Here is a 19,611-nt window from a genome sequence, read left to right on the forward strand (position 1 = left end):
TATGCATAGACATTTAAAAATTTCCTTTGACAAACTTATTCTATTTTTTAAATAGCTGTTTGATTTCTGTGGTAGTGCTAAATGTTAAGCCAACCTATTTTTAGACTTATTGGTAGCAGTGCTTTTATTCATAATGTGAGCTCTTTGGCTCTCTGGTGCAGACTTGGTATTTTAATCTGCCTATTATGTGTGTTGCATTGTGAGATTTAAAAAAAAAAAATTCCATGATGTTAAACAGCGATTCCTTCTTTATCATTAAGGCATATAGACCAGTTATGTCTGACAATGTAGTGAAGCTCATTTGGCAGCCTTTTTTTTTTAAACTCGATTTTGTCCAACCTGACAATAATTTCACTAGATGAAAAAAATTAAAATTATCTGTTGTCAGGGTAATGATATTGGCTTTCCTTCATAGAAATTAAGCAAAGTAAAAATTTTAACACTAACTTCCCAGGGATCTGTGATGCTTTTAGAACAATGCCTAACAAGTTCTCAGGGCTTTGTTTTCCAGACAAATCTTTCCGTTCTGAAGCATTTAGTTTTGTGTTTTTGAAGTGGGGTGTGGATAAGAGAGTCCATTTAATGGAAGTCAGAATTGACTCATCTTTTTTTTTCTCCTTCTCTTCCAGCTCTTTCTCTTTGTTGTCTGGAACTTTGAGCTCTACATGATACCACTGGTTCTGTTGTTACTGTTGACATGGAACTACTTCTTGATAATATCAGGGAAAGATAACAGGCAACGTGATACAGTAAGTTTCTGCTTTCTTATTTGTATGTGTTTTGTTCTAATTCTTCGTCCCTCTGACGGGATCAACATTGATTTAATTTTACAAACCAGAAATTCTGTTCATAAACACTCGAGTTTGGAGGAAAGTCTTAATCAGTTCAAAAATAACAACCCTTTGGCCCTAACATAAGAGAAAGTATTCACCTGTTTCTAACAGACTCATCTTGGTAGGCACTAAAATCGAGAGCATACCAAGGAATGAGCTATGACTTTTAATTATAAATGGGTTATTTCAAATGAGTATTTCTTTTACTGTCATTTGTTTTTATGTCTTAATCTTGAGTTAAGATGTAATGTCATAAAATTATTTATGATCAGACCAAGTGAATGTATTTTATTTAAGACCTTTCTCTGTAGTCTGTCATTGGAAGGAAGAAAAGATTGATGATTTGTTGGCCTGGGAAAGTGCATAAAGTACCTATTCAATGAAAATTCACTGCATAACAGCAAATATCCGTCTTGGTGTCAGGGGTGTTTCAGGAATACAGCTGGAGGATAAAGTAGGGAAAGTTATACTGAACCCACCTGCCCTCTCTGGCATTTTTGAAAATTTTTAGAATCTGTAAGACCACTTCTCTCTCAAAAAGAGTTTTAGAGCAAGCAGAAGCTAGCCACATAGTAATTGTATCTCTTGTCCTTCTGCCAACTTTCACTCCCCTTAGAGTACCTCAGTCACAACCCCCTTAGTGAACATACGACTTCAAAAAGCTTTCCAATATATAAATGGATGGGAGGGAGGTGTCCTCTCCAAATAGGATATTTGCAATTTGATAACTTCATAGATAGCTATTGAGAAGAATTTAAAGGTTTGTAGAAATGTGAGAATCTATTTGGTGGCTGTTTCTCTTCATCAGATTACACAGTTTTGTTTTATTTTTTTTCCATTGAGGGTCTACATTTGATTTATAATCAGGAGGTTTTGCCATCTACCATGTCCATAATGGTGCAGGAACCAAAGTTATCTGATCATCAGTTTAACAGTATTATATAATACTTCATTATAACAGCAGCATAATGTTTGCACAGACATACCTGTAACCTAAAACTTTTCCCTTTTACATAACTCAAGCAGGGGTGCCTGGGTGGCTCGGTCAGTTAGGCATCCAGCTCTTGATTTTTGCTCAGGGCATGGACTCTGGGTCCTGAGGTCGAGCCCCGCATTGCACTCCATGCTCAAAGCTCAGTCTGCTGGAGACTCTCTTTCCCCCTCACTTTCTCCCCCTCCCCCTGCTCACATGCACAAGCTTGGTCTCTAAATAAATAAATAAAATCTTTACTAAATAATTCAATCAAACTACACTTCAACTGGTAACGCCAGGTGAATATACTTCTTCAGAAAAATTTTATCATCAAAATAAAAGAAAAATCCTGATGCATAACCACCAAGCATATAGCAAAGTTGCCAGCAACACACCATGTTTATTTTACTCTTTTATTTATATATATTTGTTCCTCTCGCGTGATTGTACATTTGGGGGAGGGGACTCTTAGTTCATCATTGCATTTCCCACTTTACCTAGCAAGTGTCTTGCAAGTCTGAAGTGTTGAAAACGTTTTCTGTAAGGTTCATCAAATCCAACGTGAGATTGTTAATAGAGATTTTAATGGTTAGGCAGTATCAACAGACAAGAAGTTATTACTGGCAAAGATTTTATGGGTATATATTTAAATTGCACACTGAGAGACAAGCCCCAAATGCCATAAGCATTGGTGTCATGGGGACAAATAGGTACTTTTGTCAATTAATCCAGGATGTTTTCTTTAAGAAAATGGGACTCTCTCAGACAATTGCTTTTTTGTACCATTTATTTCAGGGAGATTGTCGAGAGAGAAGAATATCTACTTTTCATTCAGTTGCCTTGAGACAAATTTGCAAATAAGATTATTTGCAAATAAGAAAAAGTGGTAATTTAGTTTCAGCTTCTTAATCCTATGAGGGGGTTTATCGTCAATACTTAGTCATTGGTTTGAGTATTCTTAGTGAAAAATTCTGTAACTATAGATTTTACTTGTTTTTTCCAGAATATACCTGCCTTGGCTGGAAAGGTCCTCTTGTAGAGGGAAAAGAGTCACATATAATATACCCCCTTGTGCTTCCAAATCTCTGAGAATTTTTATTTCTGTTGAAGAGTTCCAGGGTTGCCTAGGTGGCTCAGTTGTTAAGCCTCTGCCTTTGACTCTGGTCATGATCCCAGGGTCCTGGGATCGAGCCCTGCGTCAGGCTCCCTGCTTGTCAGGAAGCCTCCTTCTCCCTCTCCTACTCCCCTTGCTTGTATTCCTTCTATTGCTGTCTCTGTCAAATAAATAAAAGCGGAAGGAAGGAAGGAAGGAAAGAAGGAAAGAAAGAAAGAAAAGTTACAGACTATGTAAATTTCTCTACTGCCCCTTTTTTCCTCAAAATATAATTCCAACCTTGTATTTACTGGATCTTTTCTTTTAGGCACATCTCTAACAGAGCCCCCCTCTAACCGTGGACATTTGATTCCTCAGCACAGTCCACTGTGTAACAGTCCGTAGTCCAAGTTTCATGGAATGCCGGCTATACTCCATAACTCTCAGTAACTGCCTTTTATTGGCCCAAAACACACTGTCCACGTAGTCTGTTCTTCCTAGACAACAGAGCAGCACTCACAACACTTCATTCAGTCTTTTGTGCAGTGGTTCAGTTGAGACCATATAAAACTCTTAAATTCATTTTGTCTAATTAAATGTCTTCTCCCATACCTAACTATGCATTTGAACTTGTGCCCCTTTTGCAAACAAGCCTGGATTACACCTTGCTGGTTATAGATTATACACACACACACACACATCTATGCATATATCTATACATTCATATACATGTGCGTACGTATATATGTAAATCAAGGCCAAATATTGATGGGGGCTCCCATGCTGTGTCTAATTGGCTCTACGCCATAATGCATAGCACTAGAGGAATGGTGCTCTGCCCTAAGTCCTTATTGCCATCCCCAAAAGCATGCAGAATCTTTCAGCATGTGTGCAAACTTTAGGTAATCTCTGAAGTGCATTAATCACACTGCTGCGTGATTCCAGAAACTTTCTTGTTTTAAAAGAGAGCGAGAGAAGGAGGGAAAGTGGGCGGGCAGGCAAATTTCCTCTCATGGAAAAAAAAAAAAAATCATTTGTACATTTAGCTGAGAACATTCAATTAGGATGAAAATGATAAAAGAAAAACAAGTCAAATTGACCTTGAGCTTTCTATAGCAAGAGAAAAAAAGGAATAACATTTTCATGACCTGAGAAATTCGAAGAAAGAAAATACGGGGAAAGATGAGAAGTTCACAGATGGGCAAAAATTCTGTCTTCACCGTATGGGTTGATGGTTGAGATTAATACTAAAATAGGAAAGGATTTCTTTGTGTGTTTGTTGTTTATTATGGAGACCATATCCTTTCTTGGATATGTAAGATCGCAGGAGCTAAATCCCGTCTTTTCCCTGCCATGGTGCCTGTTCTGGTTTAATGAGAAAAATGAGATGTAATCTTTGCTGAGGAAGTTTTGCTGGATTTAATGAGCTGAACCCTTTGAGGACGGGGTGAGGAAACAGCTGGTCGTGAGGCTAATGCTATAGACTCGAACATGCACGTGAGAAAGAGGCGTGGTTCGAAATGGTATCTCACCTCTGCTGTTTCCCAATTGGACTTGTTAAAAATAAGCACTCCTACATCTGAATCTACCTACACTCACACCATGACATTAAAATTTCTGGCATGAGAATTGTTAGGCTTTTCTGCGGGTGGGGGGAGAACTGTTTAATAAATACATGTTTCGTTGAGAAATGTTTTTGGCGTGAAGGGGTCATAAAGACATCAATGTCATACTTGTCTTGGTTGGAGCTGTCACTTCAAAACCTGAGGAAAATTCCCCACCTCACCCCCCCCCACCCCTGGCCACACACCCACAGTGCCCATTAGGCTTGTACCAACTATCCACATTGTAGCTACTGAGGACTGAAGTTTTTTGTTTGTTTGTTTTTGTTTGTTTTTTTTAATATTATTTGACAGAGAGACACAGAGAGGGAATACAAGGAGGGAGAGTGGGAGAGAGAGAAGCAGGCTTCCCACCGAGCAGGGAGCCCAAAGCAGGGCTCCTTCCCAGAACCCCGGGATCATGACCTGAGCCGAAGGCAGATGCCTAACAACTGAGCCACCCGGGCACCCCAAGGACTGAAGTTTTTTAAAATTAAGGAGCAGATGCCAGGAAGTTGGCTTTGCTTTGGGTTTAAAAACCACTGAACCGAGACGCCTGGGTGGCTCAGACTGTTAAGTGTCTGCCTTCAGCTCAGGTCATGATCCCAGGGTCCTGGGATCGAGTCTCGCATCAGGCTCCCTGCTCAGCAGAGAGTCTGCTTCTCCCTCTCTCGCTACCTCTCCCCCTGCCTTGTGCTCTCTCTCTCTCTCTCTCAAATGAATAAATAAAATACCTAAAAAATTTAAAAAAAATTTTTTTAATAAATAAATAAAAACCACTGAATCCTTATTACCCTGGGCTCCCTGTTGGGCACTTTGTTTCATCGTGACCTTCACCTCAGCCCCCAGGAGAGAAAAGCTGATTTTATCAGCATAGCCAATAGGTTGGATCCTCCTAAGTCAAGTGCCGCCTGGTCTCTTCCTCTGTGGCAAGCGAGGGGACAAGCACAGGTGGAATGAGCACGGCCACAAGAGCCCTTCCTTGAGAGGAGGGAATCAAGTCTCCAAGTCTCAGAGAAGTCTTTTTTGTTGTGCTTGTTCAAAAGCATTTATTTAGAACAGGAACAGAAAAGGGCTTAAACTTCATCACCTTTCAGCTAATCCAGCTCAAGCAGAACCATGAGAAGAACTAACCACTGCTGTCCTCCACTCCTGGGCCACGAGCACATCTGTCTGTCTACCCACCTATGTTATGCCACTTCCCTTCAGCCTGGCCCTGGGGCAGGCAAGGCGCAGTCTTCCCTGGACACAGCTGAGGAAGGAGCAAGAGGACACACTTGTCTCTCTGTGAGACAGTGGGCTTCTGCCTCTAAGCCTCCAGCCCTTATGATGTACAGCCTTGCTCCAGGCACCCACCCACCTTGGCTGGGGGAAGGTACAAGCTACAGAGTAGGCTCCAAGGCTCAGAGAAGGGAAGACCTGCACTGGCTAAGCAAACCAGGGGTCTCTTGCACCCCCTAGGAGATGGGTGTCCTCACTGCTTTACAAATACAGAAACTGGCCAGGGAGATTTAACAACTTACCCGAAGGCACACAGTTAGAAAAGTCATGCAGTTAGAAAGTAGCAGAAGGGTATTAGAGTCTGTTGACTCTAATGGGTATTAGAGTCCGTCTGAACTATGACCCCTAACCACCGGTCAAGTGCATGACTCTTAAGACTTCATTTTGATGCATCCCATGTCTCCCTGGGCAGCTTTAGAGCAAGTTTCTCCCTCGAGTTTTAGAAGAACAAGCAACATTGACTCCACCTTCAAGAACACTAGACTGATGGAAAACCCTCATTGCCCCCACGCCACTTCCGTCCTCCAATTCCTCCCTGCCTTCAGGGAAATAGAGCAGGTGTTTATTAAGCAACTTCTATGTATCAGGTATCCTGCTAAGCCTTTTTAGACACATCATCTATTTTAATTCTTTACAATAAACTTCAATCAAGTAGATTGTTCTAACTAGTTTTATCATTTTACAAATGAGGAAATTCAAAACCAAAGAAGATAAATAATGGGTTCGATAGAAGAAGTGGGATGTGCATCCAGCTCTTCCTGTTCTGAAGCGGAGGCTATTTTCATGGTATATGCTTGGTCATGCCTCTCCCAAGGGCTTACTTTCTACATGTTGAGAGCCTGACGTGGAATCCCAGGTATTCCCCCAAATCCTTGGGAGGTTCCCAGTGACCTCTCAAGAATTTGCATTGATCCCCTGTTTGATCCCAGGTGACCCCACTAATTTCAGAATTGTTCATGACCTGTCGGACTACCTTCACTCAACCCAGGTGAGCATGGATGGGAAGAGTAAACCAAAGTGGAGAATCTTCACATTAGTCAAGAAAGTCTTTGAATATTTTTGACATACAAAGATTCTTCAAGAGGTGTTTTTTAATTACACTTTAAAAGAACATTCAATTTCACTGTCATGATATTCCTCCCACATAGCAGTCTCACTTGCCTAATCAATGGAGGCATTAAAAGACTGAAGAGTAGGTTAAATCAATGAAATCATTCTCTGATTCATGATCTAACTGTGACACAAATTGAGCCAAAGTCTGCCTTGCTAAAATACTTATTTCAGTAAATACTGAAATGTTTTGTTAGCTTCCTCAAATGGCAAAACCCTCGATTTTGCTTTCGCCCATTAGAATGGTACTGAATATCGTTTCTAGTTGGATCTGGTTCGTTTAGGCCCAGAGTACTTATTTCTAGAAACAAACTTATGAGGAGAGAATGTTCTTTGCTGCTAGAAATGCTGGTGATGGGACAATGTGGGATGGCCCACCAAATCAAGCTAGCCAAGAATCATTTGCTTGTTTGACTTGAGTTCTTGTGAATCGGGTAGATTGATCATTTTCTCGGCTGGTCTCAAAGAAGTCCATGGTGCAATATTTGAATGTGTAGCTTACTGAACAAGCGAGATATTGCTGACAGAATCTAGAGGCTGGCCAAAATGGAGAAGAGAAGAGAGAGGATTCCATAAGCAAAAGACTTTGAATGTACAGTTAGACCTTTTCTACTTCAATACTTGATCATTCACGGAAAGTAGCATAGACCACAAGCCTCCTCTGTTTGCATCTCAGTACCAAAAAAGACCAGATACTTGCTCTTAACAGAAGCAGCACTGAGTCATACAGCCTGTAAACACATCTAAAAATGGATGATCACTTTTTTCTTCTTCCTGCTTATTTCAACAGCAATTTTCTCAATTTTTTCAGAAGGTCACCAGCTTGCAAAAATCTGAGAAGGACCATGAAAAGAACCAGACCTTTCGTTTTCTAACACCGTCACTAGCATTAAAAAGGTAGAAACCAACAGCCAATCAGATGTCAGTACAAAAGTTTATCCCCTATGACTCCTCTGAAAGCTGTTCACCAACCGCTTAGCTGTGCCAGATAATCATTCACTGTATAGATTGGTGTCCCCAGACATCAGTGATCATCACCTCATCAGGCCCTGGACATTGACCAACAGATTTCCACAATTTTTCGACACTGTTCAAACATCCCCCACCTGACTGCCATGTTATTTACTATCTCCTTCATCTTGGTAGCTGACAATGCCTTCTACCCTACAGATTTCTCTCAAAATTCAGCTCCTAAAGCTCTCTGAATTCACCCCCAATTTAGGGTTCCCAGATTTAGCAAGTAGAGATACAGATGCCCAGTTAAATTAGAATTTAAGATAAACAGATGTTTATCCTAAAATAATACTCATTATTTATCTGAAATTTGAATATAACTAGATGTTCTGTATTTATTTGGTAACTGTATCCCAATTACACATTTTGTTTGTTTGTTTGTTTTTCTCAAGAGCTTTAGGAAGGTGATCTGTTCTGAAACAATATTCTGATTGTCTGGCTATTTTGGTCTTTCTCCAACCTCTTCAAGAATGATATAGAAGACAGCCTCATGAGCAGGCCTCACCCAAACCATAGATAACTTTAGCTTTACCTCTCCTGGATTCCAGCAGAATTGTTTGTATGGGTTTTTTGTTTTGTTTTGTTTTGTTTTGTTTTTTAGTTTTGTGTTCAAGTGCAGCATGTTTATTGAACAATAGGTGAGGGTCCTGGGTAAAAGGTGGGGGGAGGGGAAGGCCACAAAAATGAACTAGACAGTGTCCCTGCTCTTTTGTCATCTCTTTTACCTGCAAAACAAGTGTTCAACACTTGGGAGAGTAGGAAACCTAGGTTATGCCACTCGTAAAGACTCACACAGCAAGGCTGGACCAGAACCCAGGTTCTGGTTCCCAGGTCAGCATTCTATCCCTGTCTTCCAATTCCTCTGGCACCCATTCAGCAGGCCCTGAGAGGGCAAGGGCTTGGTCCATAAAACACAGTAAGAAGCAGGGAAAGAAGGGATGATGCCCTTCTCATCATGTAGATATGGAAACTGAGGCTCAGGATAAGTTGGTAATCTCTGCAGAGTCAGTCAGTATGTGTGGGACAGACATGGTGGCCCAGGGAGGGGCAGCACAGGCCAGGTCTCCGACTTCACGGAAGCACATGGCTGCACTGGCTGCGAGTTGTCGGGGCGGGGGGGCACCAGGGACCTGCAGGTTAGCACAGTGTGTGATGTGATGACGTGACAGGCGGCTGGAGCTCCTGAAGTGCTTGCCCAAAGAGCTGCACACAAAGGGCTGCAAGTACAATATACGGTGGTTCTGCAGCCCCTGAGGCGGGCTCTCCCGGACCTCACGCTGGGGCAGCCCCTGAGCTCCTCCTCAGGCTGTGGGGGACCTTGATGGCCTTGACTAGGAGGAGGAGGGTGTGTCCTGGTCCTGGAGGTCACTGGGAGGTCATGAGGCGGGGACAGTGGCTCTCCCAGACACCTTCCACCTTGGGGAAAAGGGAAGCTTTGAGGGCTGGTGGATGTAGGAGATGGGGACTGAGGGTAGCCAGGATGGTAGCTGCTTTGGGAGCAGCAGTTATCCGGAGCGGAGGCTGTTCGTGGTTTCCCAGATAGTTATACCTTCTTGCTATGCCTTCTATTCTTTTCTCAAAAAATAAATTTACTAAAATAAATTTACTGGTTTTCGTCAGGCATATTTTGTTTTTTACGAAAATTGGATCACATTAAATGTACTGTTAGATTACGTACTCTTTATATCAACACTATTTAGAAATATCCCTTAAATCACTGGAAAACCACAGGCTTTTTAGTGACTGCATAGTTTTCACCATGTGACTACTTAATTTTTTCTTAAACACTTACATTAGAAACGTTTCAAAGATTTTTGCCATCTCCAATAATGCTGTAGAGAAATCTTTTGACCATATCCTCTGTGTGGTCTCTGGTAATGCTCTTTGAGGCAATCGTTGTAGAATTTCTGGGTCAGAGCTCCTGTGCATTTTGAGTTTTTTGGCTTACTGAATTAATACTAATTTGCCACCCAGTAAGATTTTAATATTTTGAGTGTATGTTCCTGGGTAACAACTTAGCATTTTTATCATTTTCTCCGGAGAGCCATCCCTGACTTCCCTCCTACTCTTGACCCCTACCACTAGCCTACCCTTGCCAACATGTACCTTCAGAACATATACCCTCACCCCTCTGAGACCCCATATCCCTCTCAGTGTATTGTAATAGTCACGCCACCATGGGTCTTCCTTACCAGCCTAAAATTGTTCTCATCGTATTGCGCATTTGTGTATTTAATCCCAGCACAGAATGAGATGTCACAGACATGGCAGTGTGTAGTAGTTGCTCAAAAACTGTGATGAATGAACAAATATTTTAGTCTAATCTTTCCAAATCAAAAATTGTCTAATTTTTATGCATAAGTATTTCAATTCAGTGAAAGTTTATTGAACATCTCCAGGCACAGTGCTAACTCTTGTTCCAAAGATGATTAAGACAGGATCCTTGCCCAGGCCAATTTGTGGTCTAGTGAGGGAAACGCACAACTAAATCGAGTGCGTGAACATAATAGGTGTGCTAATAGAGGTGGGTAGGTGACGTGCCACGTGTGCAACCAAAAGACATTTAGATCACCCCAGATGTCTGTGCGCGTGCTGCATACGTAAAGAAAGCGGGTGTTTATCTGTGAACCCAGCTCCCATTCTACCCTTCAGTCTGTCCCTTTCGCTCCCTAACTCCGTGTTTGCCTTTCATACTTCTTCAGTTTATTGGCTAGTTTTTGCTGTCTTCTCAGACTGCATCTAAACTTCAAATTGGAAAGATAAAATTGTAGAATGGTGGAAGATGAATGTCACCTGTACGTGACATGTCCGTTCCTATAGAGAAAGATGTAAAGGAAAGCGTTTCTATTTTTAAAAGTCAATTTACTGAGGATTCTCCTCAGTGGAAGGCATACTGCTTGCTTTGGATCTGTGAGGACTCAGAAGACAGAATTTAAAGTTAGGGGTAACCACCATAGAGGATATTTCCAGTTACTCTCTAATTTTGCCTAAATCCTTCCCAACTTGCTCAGATTCTCCAAAGACACATGTGAGAATATAACAAGGTAAAGAGCTGAGCTTCCTTCTTCTAGAGGATTTCTGCCCTGAAATCTTTCTCCTTTCCCACTAAATGAACTGTCTGGGCAAATTTGAGAGAAACCTGAAGCTCTTGCCCCCATAAATAACCTATATTCTCTTATTTGGGCCCCAGATGACCCCTGGAGCCCTAGAAACTCCTTGTAAAACCAGCTTTCTAAAACTCCCTTCAAAGCCTCCCTTGGATCCAAAGAATTCATCACCTAGATGGTTCTCCAAAGTGTCCAACCCCAGCATTTACCTGTATGTCAACCAAATGGTTTTATTATCTCCATTCTTCCAAAAGGTCTGCCCCACAATTTTGTTGTTTCTGTAATGGAAGAAGGGGATGGAGAAGAGGAGGAAAAAAGGGTACTCATCATTTTGGTCTCAGTTCTCAGGGTGGCTGTGTTAATTTTACTCTCCATGCTTTTAGTGATAGCCTGTTTGGTCCTTCTTAATGACTTTGCATTCTCCTTGTAGCTAGCCAAAACTCCTTTGAACTTTATAGTGAGGGAGGTAGGATATAGGGCCAACAGAAGCATCTTGTGGCTGACTCATGACCTCATGACTAGTTTGCATTACTGGTCCTAAGCATCACGCCCTCTGTAGTGGTTGGTGTTGGCACAGAGTTTCCTATGATATTTGCTAAGATTTATTGTCCCTGGTTCAGAAAGGTGGTAAGAAAGTACAAGACCTCAGTTAACAAGCTGAAAGTGGGAACCAAATGGTATGTGTTTATCTGCTTGTGGAAAATGTTTGTAAATGTGAACTCTGATGGGGTCTAGTAACTCTGAGAGGTTTGCATTCTTTTTGTTTGGTTGTTTGTTTAGTGTTATGTAGTATACATTATCAAGAGCATGCAATTCTAAAGTCTTTCCATCTTCTTCTATGTAGGACTTTAATAGTACATGTAGGTAACCAAACTAAAATATGCCTTCAAGGGCATTTTCTGTCATTTATCACTGAATTTATTCCATTATGCAAGAAAAAAAGAACTATCGTGCCACATCGTTTATTTTTTAAAAAATAACCAAATATTCTGTTAGCATGCTTAAATGAGAGAAAGTCGGTTCATCTAAAAGTTTCCAAGTGAGTTACACTCCCACGGATAGCCTCAAAAACATCTTAAAAATGACTGTTACCACAACTCATTTCCAGTTGGTAGAGGTTAAAAGCCCAAACTTTGAAATTAGGAAGATCTGGGATTTAATTGCAGAACTTCCTCCTGTTAGCCATGCAAATTTATTCATTCCCCTGAGCCTCAGTTTCCTCACCAATAAGGCAGGGATAATAACCTTACCTTGTTGAGGTTTTGTGACAATTAAAGAGACAACATACTGTCTTAACCATACAGCGAGGGCTCAGTCAATGACAACTAGGCACCTGCACATGTAGAAAACAGGACAAACCAGCGAGGATGTAATGAGGGTTTAGACGTTGTACATCACTTCCTCTTTTGAAAAGTTCCCTTGTAAGTGCTCTTGAAGAGGATAGTTTTCCATGACCATCAGTCTTGCTTTTAAGCTTGTAGATAAAGACAGTAACGTTGCCACAGAAAGATTTCCCATGTCTATAATCCCTCCTGCTATGCGTGTGGAAGTCCCACAATAATAAAAACTGTATTTTTATCAGGAAAAAAAAAAAAACAACCACAAGCAGATGAAGAAATTTGGCCAGTCCTCTACAGATGAAAACTTCTTGGTAACTGAATTGTAAAGAAATACCATAAATAAATGCCATTTTCCAGATCATATCAATAGATATTTGAAAGAAACATTTTTCTCGTTTATTGTAATACAAACCTCCAGCAGGCACAATGCATAAAGACAAAGGCCGGCAGCACTCTGAGCAAAGAACAGGGCATTTTCCTGAAACTGTCTAAACCGTCTTTGAGTCCAAAAGCACAATACTCCTTCCTGACAGCCTCACTCTGGATGTCGACTAAGAGAAGGAGAAAGGTAAACCTACATAGCATACCAGGCCTGGGCACAGGGACTAATTTTAATAAATCAGACTAGAACATGAAAATGTCAACTTAATCAAGCATTTAAATTTTATTAATCAAGCCTAATTTTTATGAGTGCAAATAATCACTGAAGCTGGACAAATTTGTTCTCGATTGCATCAGAAACATAATTTTAATATTTAATGGACTGATGAATTTAAATGGAGAATTATCTTTATGAAACATGCTCTTCATAATTTGCCATTAAATGAGAAATAAAAAAAATCAACATAAATCTTACATAAAGGTTATTTAACTAAATGTTGGTACTATAAATATTATAAATACATTATGCACTAATTTAGCAATCATACAGTACACTACATAAAGCAGAAATGATAAGTGGACCAGGCAAGCTTTTCCTAGAATATAGAGCTCTTGTGTTACATTGTGGGAAGCTCGTGATAAAACGGTTACAGAGGTTTTGTGTGAGGTTTCGTGAACATTCTTTTCATTCAGGCTTTTATGCTACAATTCACCATTCACCATAGACATTCTTTCCAGTTCAAATGTAGGTCTAAACCCACATGGGCTTTCTTTTGTGAGGTGATTATTCTTTATCCAAAAGAGATTAAAAAATATTTTTATCATTATTATTTATATAAAAGGGATGTAAAGAAAAAAACTCAAGTTTTTGGACTCTATGATTTCCTGACATTCAAAACTCAGTCTATTTTTAGATTTTTTTCACATAATGTTCTCGGGCCTCGAAATATTCTAGGCCCGAGAGGAACAAAAGAAAAAGAAAATCAAATTAATGCCAGAATGTTTTTCTCTACAAATGTCCACCGATTCCCCTCACCCCTTCCCTTATTTCCCACATTCTGCTTAACATAGTGAGTAGCCGAGAATTTCTGGAAAAAGTGGATCGAACGTAGCAGAGCAGTATGGTCCAAAAGTTTGCTAACGTTAATCTCCAATATAAATGATTTTTTGTCTTGTTTTCCAATTCTGTTGTTCCAAAAGTGTAACATTTTTCTCTAGTGCGTGTCCTGAAACTATACACTTATCTGAAAGGGAACTTGTCTACTGCCGCTTTAATGCTCCCCCGAGCCTATCTTCAGGGGTTAGAGCATTGCACGTTTCTGAGGAGACTGGAGGTCACACCTGTCCCTCCTCTGGCTTTGCAGAAAGTGTTTTAAATCGATAATGTGGACTCTTCATGACATACTTAAAAAATGAAAATTCCCAAGGTTGTTTTGGATTTTAAACATTTAAAATTGTGCCTTTTTTAAAAAATAACAAATTTGTGGTTCTGGAATGGAAATCTGGTTTTACACGAGGCTTGAGTGCATAATTTTCTTCTTTATTTGAAATCTGTTTACTTTTAATGGGCAAAAAATATTTTCCTTTGAAAATACTAAATTTTATAACATCCATTAGTGGCAAGTCTAGTTAGTTTTTAATCTCACTTTGCAAAGCACATTAAACAACTCCGGTGTTTTAGGTTTGTTGGGTTTTTTTTCCTTTTCTTTTTGGCTTTTTGTACACATTTTTTTCTAACCTGACCAAAAAATACTTTCAAAAAAGCATTATTATTTTAAAGCACGTTGTAGGTGAACAGTTGACCTATTTTTCCCTGCTCAAATTAATATGCAATATCCTAGACACCAAGCTCAGAATTTTCCCTGCCAGCGAAAATACAATACATGGGGAAGCCTTTAGATGGAGACATAGTTCAAATAAACACTAGAATTCTGTTCCCAGGGCTTTGTGTAAGTGTAAGAATGAACATTTAAGAATACTCAGAAGGAAATATGAAAAGAAATTCATTTCAGATGCTTATACTGATTATAGAATTTATATTATATTTAGTCTTTTATAATGGAAGAGGTTTTCTGCATATTAAGCTGACACTTAAAAAAAATAAAAGGTTACATCTTCTTGGCCAGTAAAGTAAATTTACCGCCCTTGCGCCTTACAGCAAAGCATATTATACTGCAAATAAGAATGTTGTTGTTGATGATGCAGAATACAGACTGTATGTAATCAGTGGCATGCATCAAAAGTCATCTGATAGCCACATTAAAGCCACATTTCCTATTAAGAATCAGACTAAATTACAACATGGCACTTCCCAGAATGAGCCAAAGAAATGCATTCTGCGAGAAGAAATAATTGTATTTGAGTGTCTCTGTAAAAATCAGGAAGTCTTTTAGCAGTAAGTAATAATGCTTTTCTTTTTAGTCTGCCTTCTTTTGTGTTGCAATATATTCAACCTCACTGGTAAGCCTATCACACTAATTATTATTACATCTGGTGGTTCAGTTATCTTGATGACTACTGTAGCTGAAATACGCCAAGGTCAAATCCTTAATAGTGTGAATCAAACTAAGCAGCCATCATACATCCAGTTGCTTTTGAGATATACTGGATGAAACAGTGTATCCCAGACCTGTTTATGAGTCTTATTATTCTTCCAAACGTGGAGTAAATTATATGGACAGCTTAATTGTGCCATTCATTTTGCAAAAAGTTCCTTCTCAAAGATTTCGTGAGAAGCAGACGTGCTTTATTTGGCACTTTAGCTGACTTTGGTGGACCAGAGGTCAGCTTTGGTTCTTTTCAGCCATCCGAAAGAGTCAGAGTATTTATATGCGTCTTCTCAATCCATAGGCTTCCAATAATTTCATATGATATTTACACATGTAATAAATTCACTGGCACACAAACGCATGCTTTGCTTGGTTTATGCACACACAAAATGGTATAAATGAACTCCAGACCATGTTGAAGAATTCTGCTCTCTCCAAATTCCTCTGTATCTCTAGGGTGGAAATAGGCATTTAGTTTGTAATGTGTCCAAATATAAGCATCTGTACACATTTGGATGTTCTATGAATATGAAATTAAATATGAAACTTCTTTCTTTTGTGACAATTTTCTTTCTTTAATTTTTTAACATGCAGTTGCACATCTGGACAGCAGTGATTTCTTCTTTAATTTAAATGTGTTGCTTTTTTATAGACCGTGTTTGAGTAAAGCAATTTGAATTGTGCAACTATTCATTCTGAACATAGCAAAACATCTATTATATTCAAAGATTATTTCCAAGAAAAAAAGTAAACATATGAGAGAAACTGGTTTGTGTCAGCTTTGGCTTGGGGAGTTTTTGGATTCGTGGTACTCAGTACTTATCTTACAAGGGTGACATGACCAGGATTCTTTCTCGGTTCCTTTTTCTTTGAAGAGTAGTAAGTAGAGGACCTTATTCCTGGGCAAATCGAAATACAAAGTGTTTTAACAATTATTGGTAGGCCTTTTAACTCCCTTTGGTCACTTTGTTTTAAGATACTCCCCCTAACTTGGCATTAAAAAGCAGTAATTAGTATTCACTGCCCCATGAGGACTTTAACAATGAAGTTTACCTGAATCTACTTTTCCTCATCCCTTCACTGTCTTGGTGTTCAATTCTGCATCCTCAGGTCCCCTCCCTTATACATCATTGTCTGGGGCAGTAATATTAAACATACCGTACTTAATATTCAGATTACCAACACCATTATTAATATTTTCAGCCAAATAAAATTTTATTTCCTTGCAAATCGTAAGACATTTAAGTTGTGTTGAATTATAATTAAAAGTCATAATATGAAAAGAGCTCCTGTGCGATTATATAATATACAGATTCTACAGATGAGTTTGGCTCCATTTGAAAATGTATTTTTAAAAAGTATAGTCACGTATTCTATTTTATATGTTAATGACAAATGCTCAGCAAATAGGGACTATGAAAGAAGAAATATTACGCTTTTAAAAATAATGTTATCTGCTTATTCTTTAGCTGTAATGTAGCTGGCATGCTGCATTTGGGGCTGTCTACGTGTGTTTTTAAAAATGTCATCTTTATTAGTATTACATTCAAGGAATAGTACCAAGAATCAGTTTCTTTCAAGACCTTCCTCCGGTGTGTGGCATATAGGTCTGTGATGAGCGACATTACAGAAGGTCATGTCACTTTTAACTGCTTGCATTACATCTTTCTGATTTCCCTGGTGCCCTTCCTTTGTTTGATTAATACTACTTGCTTTCAAGCAAGGTATCAGAAAGCATAATTTGGAAAGAGAATTCTAGAGCCAAACTGAGAGATTCCCCCTCAAGAAAAGGGAAAGAAAAAAGAAAAGAAAAAAAACAACTTTGGAAAAATGTATCTTTTCTAACACCTGCATTTTTTTCAACCCTTATTTTTTTTTCCTCAAGGAAATTCTGCATATGTGTTATTAAATTATTGTTGACAAACGTTTGGTCAGTTTGGCTTCATATACTTGAAAACAAAACTATGTAGTCTTTATGTGGTTTTATTGAAGAGGAAAGAGCTGGAGTTTGAGACAGGACTCCTTTATTTAGTTTTTCTTTGTTAGGTATTAAACTCCTCCACTCTCTTTCTAAATGGTAGTGTTACGTGAGTTCTCTGGGAAGTTTTGCAGTTTCTTGCAGTCACTAAATGCACTTCAGGGATACGTACAGTTTGTTTTTAACACCTTAGTTGCAGTTTCTGTATTCACTGAATTTGGCCAGGACTCATGTCTTCAAGCACAGCCGCACTTCTGAAACACTCTTGCCTTCATAGCCATCCATTGCTTTGGTCCCTTAAAGCCTGCAAAGTAGTGAAATCATTATCATTTTAAGAAGGGTCTTGATCCACGCCTCTACCTGTGTCCCTTTATGTGTTTCTTAGTGTCTGTGAAACATGAATTGGAATTTTATATGTCATAAAGAACACTGAATATTTTGCCCAGGACAAAAAAAAAATAATTTAATTTGTAAAAATGTATGTTGAGGGGTGCCTGGGTGGCTCAGTCAGTTAAGCGTCTGTCTTCAGCTCGGGTCATGATCCCAGGGCCCTGGGTTCGAGTCCCACATCAGGCTCCCGCTCCCTCCGCCTGTCACTTCCCCTGCTTGTACTCTTTCCCTGTCCAATGAATTTTAAAAATCTTTTAAAAAATAATGTTTAAAATATCATTAAATTCATGTTAGTTTTCTTTTCACGAATAGCTAACCTTTTTGAACATTTACTTCGATACGAGAACTGTGCTAAGAACTTTATACACTATTTCACTGGGTCCTTAATCAACACTGTGGGATAGGTGCTATTATCTCCAGTTTCCAGGGCGCCTTAAACCCCACCTGAACGAAACGTAATAGTGGGCTACATTCTGAAGCAGCTTCAGAACATCCGTAGGAAAGCATCTGTATTATAAATCCTCACTTGTAGATGTTTCTGATGTAACATTAAAAAGGCACTGGAGGAGGGGAAAGCCCTCGCTAGAGCGCTAAAACACAACACAACGGCCTCTCGCTAACACAACACTTTGCTGCCAAATGTAAGAGCAAATGGTTGCATTGGGTGGTTCTGGCTGCACATTTGTAGAGCAATTGTGCGTAGCCAATTACCCACTTGTGCAGGGGAAGAACAGTTTGGGTTTTGCAAATGAAGAGCCTGATTCTGTAGACCTCTTTGAGTCGTTCTCGAACATAAGATCCGCAGCTGATTTGGAAAATGTGTAAATGAAGCTATTGGCTTGTTTGCTGTTTCAACGATATTTTGGATTTGTAGAAAATTCACTTGAAGGAAGTAGAAATCTCCAAATCTTAAAGGTTAAATGGGTATGCTTTCTGTTTCCGGGCAGATATTGGAAAGCACTTTGAATATTTGCTTTTATTAATCTGCATCCCTGATTAAGTACACGTCTTTCCAGATAAGCTAGTTCAGGCCTGCAAGCTAGTTCACTTCCTTCCCATAAAATCTTGTTGAGGGCTATGAAGAATAGATGATGCTTTCCTCTGTTCCTTCTATCAACACATAGTTCTGGAACACCTATTATGCACCTTGCAATCTGCTAGGCAGAATCCAACACTCTTCTTACTTCCTAGCACCTGCAGCACGATCATAAGTACTGAAGAGGAGAAGCGTGCAATACATTTTTAATCATAACCAACAAAAACATTGTTTGAGTTTATGCATGGCAGTAAAAGTATACTTGTAGTATTTGTTTCTTTTTCCTTGACATATTTGATAAATGACTTTGTGTGGGCAATTTTAGTAAAACATTACTTAACCAAATTATCCTGTTTTATACCTCCCATATATACAACTTTTACCTGAAAGATAAAATGGATCATAATGACCAACCTAACAAATTACTTGATCTACATTGGTCATTTTTTTAAAGATTTTATTTATTTATTTGACAGACAGAGATCACAAGTAGGCAGAGAGGCAGGCAGAGAGAGAGAGAGAGGAGGAAGCAGGCTCCCTGCCGAGCAGAGAGCCCGATGTGGGACTCGATCCCAGGACCCTGGGATCATGACCTGAGCCGAAGGCAGAGGCTTAAACCACTAAGCCACCCAGGCGCCCCTAAATTGGTCATCTTATTAGAGATACAAAATTACAATCATTTAAACAAAACTTAGGAGAGTTGGGTGAATTCTTCCCTCCCCGTCCCTCACTCCCCACCCCCAAAAACTGGGCAGGGAGTGAGAGCTGTCTCTGAGTTGTCCCACTGTCTGGGTTTGAGTTCTGTTTCAGCCATTTGCTGTGTTAGGTGAATTCTTTTGAAGAAATACAAAGTACTGAAATACTGTGGCTGTTTCTCCCATTGAAACTGCCATCAAAAATGGCCCAGTTTGGAATTGCCTGGTAT

The 19,611-nt window shown here is 39.5% G+C and overlaps 1 protein-coding gene across 9 annotated transcripts in view; it reads left to right on the top strand.

The window, feature by feature from the left end:
* The window catches only part of MCTP1 (multiple C2 and transmembrane domain containing 1), a 535,159-nt gene that overhangs the window by 435,310 nt on the left and 80,238 nt on the right, over window positions 1–19,611 (top strand). For all 9 annotated transcript variants that reach the window (XM_046000381.1, XM_046000382.1, XM_046000383.1 and 6 more), the window contains one exon: window positions 630–749. In XM_046000381.1, the coding sequence (XP_045856337.1) occupies window positions 630–749 (120 nt within the window). The remainder of the gene's footprint in view (window positions 1–629; window positions 750–19,611) is intronic.

Source organism: Meles meles, chromosome 3 (assembly GCF_922984935.1).
Source record: "Meles meles chromosome 3, mMelMel3.1 paternal haplotype, whole genome shotgun sequence".
Taxonomy (NCBI): domain Eukaryota; kingdom Metazoa; phylum Chordata; class Mammalia; order Carnivora; family Mustelidae; genus Meles; species Meles meles.